This window comes from Sarcophilus harrisii, chromosome 1, assembly GCF_902635505.1.
Source record: "Sarcophilus harrisii chromosome 1, mSarHar1.11, whole genome shotgun sequence".
Taxonomy (NCBI): domain Eukaryota; kingdom Metazoa; phylum Chordata; class Mammalia; order Dasyuromorphia; family Dasyuridae; genus Sarcophilus; species Sarcophilus harrisii.
The window spans coordinates 453,839,984-453,852,207 of NC_045426.1; the positions used below are offsets into that span (position 1 = coordinate 453,839,984).

Sequence of the window (12,224 nt, forward strand, 5' to 3'; positions counted from 1 at the left end):
GTATAAAGATATTGAAGATTAATTTTTAATGTGATATTAAAAATATAAAATATTTAATTTAAAGTATTAAATATTGAATTTTCTCCTTTGTTCCCTTCCTTCCCTAAGAGGGTATGCAATTTGATACAGGTTTTATGTGTACAATTATGTAAAACAACAATCATATTGTGTTGTGAAAAAAGAAACAGAACAAAAGGAAAAAAAACATGAAAAAAATAAAGTGAAAATAGTATGCTCCAATCTGTATTCAGATGCTATCAGTTCTTTATCTGGATCTAGATGGCATTTTCCATCATGAGTCTTTTGGATTTGTCTTGGATCACTGTTTTGCTGAGAACAGCTGAGTCATTCCTAGTTGATCATTGTACAATATTGCTGATAGTATGTATAATTTTCTCCTGGTTCTGCTCACTTTACTTTGCATCAGTACATGTAAGTCTTACCAAGTTTTTCTGAAATTCACCTGCTTGTCATTTCTCATTGCACAATATTATTCCATTTCATTAATATACCACAACTAGTTTAGTTATTCTCCAATTGGCAGGCATCACTAAGTTTCCATATAATTTTGTTTTTAAGACGAAGTAGAGATACAATAAATAAACTATTCCTTCACCTAAATTTTCTCTAATTTCTCCAAATACAGGAAAATTAAGTGTCCTTCACCTAAATTTTCTCCAGTGGGTTATATAGGAGAATTAAATATACCTAGACCACCAAGCAATCAATCAACAAACATTAAGAGTCTATCATTTGACAGTCACTATGAAACTGAATATACAAAAACAATGAATTAAACAATGCCTTTGCTACAAAGAGTTTATATCTTAATAAGAGAGTATATGAAGAATAAATATAAAAAAGTAAACACAAAATATTTTGGGAAGGGGGACACTAATAATTGGGGGGGGGGGAATCAGAAAGTCTTTGTAGGTGTCATATAGGTGTTGTATAGCACATAAGCTATGTATATAAAGAGAATTTATTCATTCAACATATTAACACCTACTATGTACTAAGGATACAGAAAAAAAATTAAATACTCCTGATCCTTAATGAGTTTTTCATTCTATTGCAATGACAAAAGCAACATATAAATAATTTAGTATTAAGTGTAATATGTTATTATTGCTGAGAATTTTGTTCCACAGGAAGACATCTCTATAATTATTAAGAGTTACAATAGAAATCAATTAGAAAATAAAATCAAAAAAATTATCTTTTGCCTATACATCAGAAGTCAAAAAATTTCCATGTGGCTAAATCACCTGTATATTGCCTGACAAGTCACAATTTCTCTGAGTCTTAGTTTTTTCACCACTAAATAGGGTATGACTCCCTATAACCTACCCAAGAAACAATGTGAAAGCCTAATACACAAGAAAACCCTTTGCATCCATGAAGAGTTTATAAAGTAAGCTATTATAACTTTTTAGGAATGCATCTAATTAGTAAAGTCAGGTCAAGTTGTAACTTATTGAAGAAATGAATAACATGGTATTGTATCACTTAACCTCTCTGGTTAAAGTTTTCTCATTTTCTAAAAGGTGGATTTGTTCTAGTTGACTGCTAAAGTTTCTTCCAGTACTATGTTTACCAGTTACAATAAGTAACAGTAAGAATCAGTAGAGTTTGTAATTATAACAATTGTACTTGGCTTCAGGGAAGAGCTAAGTTGTGGGGAACTATGGATGTGAATTATTTTATTCACATATATACACATATTCAGACATGTCGGACATAGTTGATGTGTTCAATGATTCTTTTATAATACTTATTACAAGGAATAATTTGTTGAGTGAGAGTAATATATGTGGAAATAAATGTGTTCAAACAAGATATCAATGAAGTCTTTTGCAGAAAAATCGTATAGGCTTTTTCTTCATTTAATAAAGTAATTCTTACTTAGAATATTTGAAAGCTTTAAAAATGATTATAGAATTAGAGCATTTTAGGGAAAAATAATGATTTTATAATTGAAGGAACAGAGTTCCCTTGTAAGAAATTAGGCAAATTGTTCATGCTTATAGTCAGTGGCAAAGCTGGATCGAAAACATCCAGGATTCTAAACACTCTAGAACACTCTGTGTTCTACATCATCCTATGATCACATGGGCCATTCATATGATCTATTACTACATGTCATCTCTAGGTGTTATGATCACTTCTTTACCTGGATCTCATCCTGAGGAAGGATTGAATTTTTAACTTTTGTGTTTGTATGTCTGTGTGTGTGTGTGTGTGTTCAGGGGCGGGGGTGGAGGGGGGGGGGGGGGGGGGAGGGGGGCAGGGGAAGAACAGAACAGACCTCACAGATGTGAACTCTTCTAGGTAAGGAAATCCCTTATCACAGCACATTTGCATAGCAACCTACAATCTTAGAGCAGGGGTGGGTAATGTCTGGCTGGTGAGCCATATAAGATTCACAAAATCATTTGCTAAAGCAATCAGGGACAATGAAGAACTGAGAGCTAGGTACAACAAGTTCTTGTTTTTTGAGTTCTATAAATTAACAATTTTGTATGGCTAGTGAATGATATTTTAAATATCCAAGTGGTCCTTAGCTGAAAAAAGATTTCGCACTCTGGTCTTAGGTATTTGTGTGGGGCATTAATGAAAGGATTTGCCCACAGTCATATAGCCAATATGTGTCAAAGGTAGAACTAGAGTCCAATTCTTTCAAAGTCTGGGTTTAATGGTCTATTCATTATGCCATACTGACTTTTATATCAGAGACTTATAAAAACTAAATAAATCACTCCAGCACCAAACAATGCCAAACTGATAAATTAGGGAAGTACATATTCTTATGGTATTCTTCTCTTTCCTGACACTTTAAAGAAGCTTATACCACATTTAATTTCCTAAAGTCTTATTAATATTAAATAAATAACTTGCGTTCATCTGGAAGATTAGTGTTACCAGAGTGGTTGGCATCTTTCTGATAATTTAGCACAATTTATTCAATAGCAAAGATAAAATGCCAAATAAGAAAGTGATGCGATATTTTAAAATAAGAATTCCTCCTCCGTCTCTGCCATTTGTATCTTCCTTGATAAGGAAGAGGAAGAAATAATGAAGTATTTTTATTTAAGAGGCTTTTCCTGGTAATAAGGTTGTGGTTGTAATTCAAAATAATATTTTGAAGTTTAGCATGGGTTGAAGATTGAGATGATTAAGAGTTATCAACAAAATTTTTAAAATTTTCCTCATGTAACTCATAAAATAAGAAATTTACTCACAGACTAAGGTTTCACTATGTTTCATTTTAAGTTACTATTCTCTCAAAACTAGCACTAATTAAAATTTTTGATGATGTGTCTTCCCATTCATGAAGAATTCAAGAAGTGTTGAACAAGTGCAGGCTCTGACAGTACAAAATCAAAACAAAACAGTCCTCGGTTTCAGGGAACTAATATTTTATAGGGTGGGATGTGTGTGCACATGTATGTGTGTATGCACGCTCGTATGTGTATGTGAAGGGATGGATGGAGTAGAATAACACATATTCATATAGCATAATATTTACATGTCAACATAATATATATAAGTATATATTATATGTAATATAAAAATAATGTATATGTATATGTAATATGTTCCTCAAATATTTCAGTCACAACCAAATCTTCACAACCCTGTTTTAGGGTTTCTTGGCAAAGATATTGAATAGTTCCTGCTTCAAGGAACTCATGATGCAAACAACTCTGAACGATAATATTAATACAACAAAGTGGAGTTAATCAAAGTTAGAGAGGGGAAGGCACGAAGCTTAAGGAGCCTGGGAAAAGCTTCTTGTAGAAGATGGTGCTTGACTTGTACTTCAAAGGAAGAGAGTATCTTGGAAACAAGAGTAAGGAAGGAACGCATACTAGATGTGTGAAAAAGCCAGTGCAAAGCTACCAAAAGGGAGCTAGGGTGTCATGTGTGAAGAATAGACAGAAGGCTAGTTTGGATAAGGAGTTCAGTTTGAGACATGTTGAGTTGAAGATGTCTCAACAAAACATAATTTGGTGTCCAATAGGCAACTGTGATGCAAGATGAAATTCAGGTGAAGAGATTTGGTTGGGCTGTGAGTCATCAGCACAGGATTATAGTTAAATTCAGGAGAGCAGATAACTTTCTTTCCAATAGAGATAACATAGGGGGAAGAAAGAAGAGGAATAGGGAACGACGTTGGGGAATCTCCATGTGGAAAATAATGTTTTATTCTGAAGGTGTTGAGTTTGCTGAGGGAGCAAAAATCCAACTGAAATGTCTAATAGTCAGTGAAGTGGGACTGACACCGGAAAAGAAATGAGAAACTCACTATTACAAGATATGGAAATCATGTGCATAAAGGTGCTAACTGAATCCAAGGGATTTGTTAAAGTCACTAAGAGAGACTGGAGAGAAAGGAGGAAGCCCAAGATAAAGAAATACAGTATGCTTATTGTATCTAGTAAAAGAGACTGAGAAACAGTAAGACAGGTAGGAGAATTGAAAGAAGTGTCAATCAGAGAAATCTAAAAAGAATATCTAGGAGGAGAGCATAGTCAACAGTGTCAATTGCTATAGAGATCAAAACTGAGAAGAACTGGGAAAAGGCCATTAGATATTTTAGTGAAGGGATCCAGTCATGTTCAGTAATAGGCTTGTTTTTCTAAAAGAACAATGGTGACCTGGGCATGTTTGTAGGCAGTAGGGAAGGAGCCGTGAATAAAGAATTATCAAAGACAGGGGTTGGAGACAAAGAAGAAAGTTCAATGGAGCAAGATAACATAAGAAATGGAATACAGAAATTAAGGAAGACAGGATGTGTGGAGATAATGAGTTTCTAAGACATTGGGGAGAGGAGGATGCTCATGGCAGATCTTGATTTTCATAATTAAGTAAAAAACACAGGCATATGTATTTCAAGGAAGAGGACAGTTCTCTAACTATATGTGGCTTTAATAAATAGTAGTCCATTTTATTACCTTCTGAATACTTCTTTCATCCTCATCTTCAGAAGGATCTGACTGATGTCGTGGACTGTCCATTTGAAGAAATGCTCTGACATCTGGACTAGAAGCAAAATTAGCTTTGTTATGATGCCTTATTCTTTTAAAAAATATTTAATTTTTTTCCAATTATACATAAAAATTATTTTTTAACATGTTCCTAAAAAAGTTTTTGAGTACTAATTTCTCTCTCCTTCCCTTACCTCCTCATAGTGAAGGCAAATAATTTTATATAAGTTATATACCTATATACAAAATATCTAGTTATACAAAATATATTTCCATATTAGTCATGTTGTAAAAACACAGACCTTCCATACCATCCTACCCCCGCCCCCCCAAAAACACAAGAAAAATAAAGTTTAAAAAATGCTTTGATCTGTATTCAGACTCCATCAGTTCTTTTTCTGGAGATGGAGAGAATTTTTCATCATAGGTCCATTGGAATTGTCTTGAATCATTGTTCTACTAAGAATGGCTAAGACACTCACTATTGATCACTGTAAAATATTGCTGTAACTATGTACAATATTCTCTTGTTTCTGTTCACTTAACTTTGCGTTAATTTGTGTAAATCCAGATGTTTCAGAAAGTTACTTTATTCTAACACCACTAACTTCCAACATTCCTATAATATTTATTTTTCTACCATTAATACAATAATTCAGATTATCTAAGATATAATTTTTCTATTAAAAATCTAAATAAGATAATTATTTCTAAAAATTCTCTCTCCTGCTCCTAGATTGATTCTTAGCATAAATATGTACTGTATAAATATTTACATTGATTTTTGTTGTTGTTGTTTCTTCAATCTTAAACACTCATTTGCCCTAAAAGGCTAACTCTTGGCACTAAATAATCTATATAAACATAAAATTTGTGGTTCAAACATTAAAAATAACTTTATTTTCTAACTGAAAAATTATTTGAAATAATTTTAAGGAAAAAAATATGGTCACTTAGTACTACAATTAAGTTCCATTTATATTTAAACTTTTACAAATACATTATCAGTAGGGATAAGAAATTGGTCTCCTCATCTGTAAAATGGGATTAATAAAAGCACCTACCTTTCAGGGTTATTTGTGAGGACCCAATAAAGTAAAAATTGTAAAGAATTTAGCATAATGCCTAGGAGCACTATCTAAACATTAACTATTATCATTACTTTTTTATTTATGCAACAAAGAACATTCAAATAAGAAAATTCCTACTAGCACAGATTGATACTTCCTCTCCAACTTATAGTCTCCAAGAGTTACACAGAACACCAAGAAGTTTAGTGACTTGCTGAGGGTAAGCCCAAGCTGCGCTATGTCAGAAGTGGGACTTAAACCCAGGTCTTCCTGGCTCCATAACTAATTATCTTATCCACTATATATCACTATATGCGTTTCACATTAGTAGAAACCCTTAAAAGAACATGTCTTTTTAGATCATAAAATTTTTGTAAAAATTTCAAGGATTATGAACTATACATTTAAAATGTCATGTTTAGAGATAGAGTGAAAAGTCAGGAAAATTGTAAGAGCTAAGTAATAAACTATGAAGAATCAAGTTTCAAAGAAGAGCTGGCAGCATGCTGAAAATACTTCTGTTTGTTTTTACCTAGATTAAGGACAAAAAGTTTAAAGTTAGGACACCATTCCTCTAAAATATCAACCATGAAAGCATCAAAGATTCCTATTATTAAAACGATCTTCATATTTCTTTTCTTTTCTTCTTCTCCTTTTTTCTTCATTTTTGCTGAGGCAATTGGGATTTAAGTGACTTGCCCAGTACTCAGATCCTCCTGACTTTAGGGCTGGTACTCTATCCACTGCACCATCTAGCTGTCCCAAGAACTTCATATTTCAATAGCTCTACAAAGTAGAACTATTGTGAAAGGTATAAATACAAATCTCAATACTGAAAGGGTGTTTAAGGGTCCCATAATCCCAACAATTCTCACTCAATGATCTACAAACTTGATGTAAACATTTCCAAATGACAAAGGACAAGTAGTCTTCTCCGAGATTTGAAGTCTTTGCCTAGGGAATCACAACATTATGTCAGAAATGGAACTTTTGACCCTGAGGGCCACTTCCCTATCTACTTTGCTATTTGAAGGACAATTCTAATAGTTATTTATAAATTTTTCTTCTTTGTAATTTTCACCCAGTGATATGAATTCTGCCCTCTGGAACGATATACAGCATAATTAATCCTTATTCCAAATAACATTTCTTTAAGTATTTAAGAACAACTACAAAATTCCCTATAAATCTTTTGTTTTCTCAGCTAAATATCCTCTAGTTCCTTCAAGCATAATTCATGATAACAGCTATCTATTTCCTTATTCTGATTATCCGCTTGTGAATTTGCCAATAACTCTCATAAAATGTAGCTCCCAGAATTGAATTCTAGACTATATATGGAGACTAAAGAGTATAGTGGGACTACTATTTTATTTATTCATATACTTTATTTCCGTTTTTGTAGCCTGTGCTTGTATTAGCTTTTCTCTTTTTTTCTGCACTATACAGTAGGCTTATCCGCCATCACCCCAAAAATCCATCACTCACTGCTAACCCACGCTAGACATTTTTGCACGTCAACTTTGCTTTTTGAGCAAGTGAGTTCTCCTTGTGCCAAAATATCTGCATTTCTAAAATATAAACTTTATCTCTATGGAATTTCATTCTTTTAGTTTGGGCCCACTGATAATTAACTGTTTCTTTGCCTTATGCCCAACATCTGCACAAATTACAACAAATTTCTTCTGTTCTCACAAAAGTAGTCAATAAAAATAGCAGAAGAAAAGCCACACAGAAATAAATTCATTAATCAACACTCTTGTGGATGTTCAGTCAGGTATCCATCAATACAAGTGAATTCCCCCTTCCCCCAGACCATACTTTTCCTTCTCAATCACATAGAATCTGGAGACAAATTTTAAAATTAAAAAAAAAAATCTCAACTTTGCAAAAACCAAATAAGATGAATATTTCAAATGTGTAGAATAGAAAAAGAGAATAATATCCAAAACCATATATACAACTTGCTTTTCTTTAAAAAGATATTATATTTAACTCAGAGAACTTTCAAAGATGTCCTGCTTGTCAGTGATTCCTTCTGTCTCTTCTGTGCATTTTAAAAATGCTTCAATGACTTTTTTCTTTTTTTGGCAAAATATCTTTGGACCCATTCTCACTTTTCCTTCCTCTTCGACCAGTGGGAAAAAATGAGAAAAATAAAACTCCTTTATTGACTATACACAATTTTTAAAAATCCTACAAATGTCTTATTCTGTATCTTGAGTCCACTAAGTGAAAAAAATCATTGGCCCTTTGGAATCAAGGTTGGTCATGGTACTGATCAGAATTTTTAAGTCTTTCAAATTTGTTACTGTAAATGTATAAAATTTTCTCAGACAGATAATCTGTCAAATAATTACTAAAAATATGACATTTTAAACATTCCCTTGACTTTCCAATCTTTAAATGCTAGACTCCTTGAATAAATGGAAAGGAATGAAACGAAGGCTACTTCAACCTCTATACTGGATCCTAGAAATGATTCCCTTCTCTTCTTTCTTTGGGACTTAAGACTTTATTATTAAACTTTCTGTTTAATAATAAAGTATTATTATGGTCCACACTGGGCTTTATAGAATCTCTTGCCCAGGCTTGCAGGGCATACTTACTATGCCATGCTTATCAGTGTAATGTGATTTTTTTAGTAAGTGAAATGTCTCACTTCCTGAGTACCCCATAGACAAGTCGTTAACAGTGATTTCTAGGACAAGGCCCTTGACATTAGTGATGAACAGGCCCTGTAGGGAATGCTGTTATTCTCCTTTAGTACCTCATAATCTTATACTTGATTGTATGACATAGGAGAGTGGTCCTATAGAGGACCACTCAGTATGATGTGCCTTGAAGGTGCTATGTTCTATGTGTGAAGCAGAACTGAAGTAGTTCAAAACAAATGTGCGATGCATATACTTAGAGAATCCACCTCAAATGTTTACATGGACTATTTATGTCCGACCTCTAGCAGAGCACTCTGAGCTCTTATCAGTCTTGTCAGCCACAGGTGAACACACTGTAACTTGACTCTAATACAGTGATGACATTTTGGTTCTCTTGGAGAACAAAGGACAACAGCCAACTAATTCTCAGACTAAGCTTCTGATCAGGTCTGCCAGCAAGAGATTTTCAAAGGGCCCAGGACAGTCTTTTCAAACGGTATTAATTCAGGCCACCAAATAAATAAACAGAATTAAATGGAATTCCAGCTGACCAAAATTTAAAAACTTGGTCACTGAATGCAAAGATCTCTGTAAGACATGCAAAGGTGATGTCAAGTGGAGAGATACTTCCAGATGCTTCCATGTATATTTCTACAGCAAGGATGGTACACTGGACAGAGCACTGGTCCTGGAAAATGAGTTTTTAAGAAACTTATTTAGGAAAATGAATTCAAATCCAGGCTCAAATACTTACTAGCTGTGTGACTTTGGCCAAGTCACTTAACGTGTCTGCCTCAGTTTCCTCAACTGTAAAATAGAGATGATAATAATAACATTTACCTCTCAGAGTAGTTGTGAGTCTCAAATGAGAAAATGTTTGTAAAGCATTTAGCACAGTGACACAGTCTAGGTACTTAAATGCTTGCTTACTGCTTTCTTTCTAACTTTATTCCCATGAAAGCCTTATTAATCACAATAGTGGCATGGAAGTTAAAGACCAGTTTCCCAATGTGATCACTTTCAGAGGACATGGCTGCAAGGAAGGGGTGATGGAGGAAGTTCTAAGTCTAAAGACAAATAGCAGTTTGTCTGCTATTTAGACTGCAGTTTTTAGACTGCAGTTATGAAAGCTGTTATAATATATAATAATATATTAACATGATACCTTAATTATAATATAATCTGTATTATTAACACAATATATTAACATATTGGTATGACATATAATATGATAATAATTAGGATTTATATAGACTTTAAGGTTTGTAAACTGCTTTACATATATAGTCATTTGATCCTTATATCACTTTAGAGTGGTAGGTGCTATAATTTTTTACAGATGAGAGAACTAAGGCAAAATGTGAATGATTTTATTTAAATGATTTGCCCTAGGTTACACAATAAATAGGTTTCAGAGATAGGATTCAAACAGATCTTCCTGACTCCTAATCTATCCAACCATTGAGTCATGCTGAAATCCCATTTAAGAACCCACTGTAGAATTCTGTTAGGCATCATTAATATCAATGTGAATGTCATAGTTTTGTAGTTTTCATATTCTACCTTTCTTCTCATGTTGAAAAAATGGAATATCTGTCCATCTCTAGTCTTCTGGTTCCAGTCCAGTCTTTTGCTTCCTTTCTCCTGGTCCACAATTTTTCTGCAATCACTGATAGTGATTTAAAAATCATAACTGCTAATCATGACAAGACCCTGCTATGAAATTGAGGTCTTAAGAACTTAACTCTCTTAGTTTGGAACTATGCTCAAAAAGTTATCAAACTGTGCATACCCTTTGATCCAGCAGTGTTACTACTGGGCTTATATCCCAAAGAGATCATAAAGAAGGGAAAGGGACCTGTATGTGCACGAATGTTTGTGGCAGCCCTCTTTGTAGTGGCTAGAAACTGGAAACTGAATGGATGCCCATCAGTTGGAGAATGGCTGAATAAATTGTGGTATATGAATATTATGGAATATTATTGTTCTGTAAGAAATGACCAACAGGATGATTTCAGAAAGGCCTGGAGAGACTTACACGAACTGATGCTGAGTGAAATGAGCAGGACCAGGAGATCATTATATACTTCAACAACAATACTATATGATGACCAGTTCTGATGGACCTGGGCCATCCTCAGCAAGGAGATCAACCAAATCATTTCCAATGGAGCAGTAATGAACTGAACCAGCTACGCCCAGAGAAAGAACTCTGGGAGATGACTAAAAACCATTACATTGAATTCCCAATCCCTATATTTATGCCCACCTGCATTTTTGATTTCCTTCACAAGCTAATTGTACAATATTTCAGAGTCTGATTCTTTTTGTACAGCAAAATAACAGTTTGGTCATGTATACTTATTGTGTATCTAATATATTTTAATATATTTAACATCTACTGGTCATCCTGCCATCTGGGGGAGGGGGTGGGGGGTAAGAGGTGAAAAATTGGAACAAGAGGTTTGACAATTGTTAATGCTGTAAAGTTACCCATGCATATAACCTGTAAATAAAAGACAATTAAATAAAATTAAAAAAAAAAAAAAAAGAACTTAACTCTCTTAAAGCAGCCTAGTACTCTTTTATATCTTAATGTCAGATTAAACTGGTAAACCATATTTATTCTTTTCACTTTTAACACTATTCTTAGAAAAGGAAGAATGGGTAATTATTGTCTGTTGAATATTATACCATCCGTGAAAAGCAATGGACATTAAATCCTTGTTTTTCTTCTATTTCTAAACATACAAAAAAAAAATCTCAAAAAAAAAATGTCCTTTTAAAATTATCATTGGCTTTTGTCACAAATAATAGCTCTCTTTAGTCTTTAATGTTATTCTTACAGGTTTGTGGTCATGATGCAATACTCATTTTTTTTCACTCATTTTAGTATTTTGCAAAATAGACTTATGAGATTGCCAGAAGGCTCCCTAGGCAACATGGTATTTTTTCCCCTACTCTTTTCTTCCTCAGTGGGATTTATGGGATTGTAATACAAAGATTTCAAATTTTAAAACTTCATATTTTTCTTGAATAATCTTCCCTTTTAGAACCTTTGGTGATGGTATCATACTTCGCTTTTTTTCTCTGAACTTTTAAAACGTTCCCTTGAAGTCTAGGGTACATGTCAAATTATATCTGTAATTTCTTTCCTTGGCTATACAAACCCTAAAATGATATAACTGTTCTATCCCAAGCTGCTATTTCCCCAACAATTAGTTATCTGGGGAAAAAAGGGGGGAAGGGGAGAAAAATATCTACTGTACCGAATTCCTATCTATCATAAGAATACTAAGAAATAAAAGATATGAAAGTACTTTGGAACCATCAAGTGCTTTGCAAGTGCAAGACATCTATGTTTATACTTACAAATTCAGCATGCAGCAGAAAGAGCATGGGGTTTTTAAAACATATGGATTAGTTTTGAGTTCTAGCTTTGCTATTTACTAGTTATGCAACCTTTAACAAATCACTTTAATCTCTCTAAGCCTTAGATGTTTCCA

General features: G+C 33.5%; 1 protein-coding gene across 6 annotated transcripts in view; it reads right to left on the reverse strand.

Moving 5' to 3' along the window:
- LOC100918178 (serine/threonine-protein kinase Sgk3) overlaps positions 1–12,224 on the reverse strand; it is a 159,289-nt gene that overhangs the window by 38,078 nt on the left and 108,987 nt on the right. For 5 of the 6 annotated variants that reach the window (XM_031946323.1, XM_031946325.1, XM_031946322.1 and 2 more), the window contains one exon: positions 4,959–5,046. In XM_031946323.1, the coding sequence (XP_031802183.1) occupies positions 4,959–5,046 (88 nt within the window). The remainder of the gene's footprint in view (positions 1–4,958; positions 5,047–12,224) is intronic. The other variant, XM_031946324.1, reaches the window with a different exon arrangement.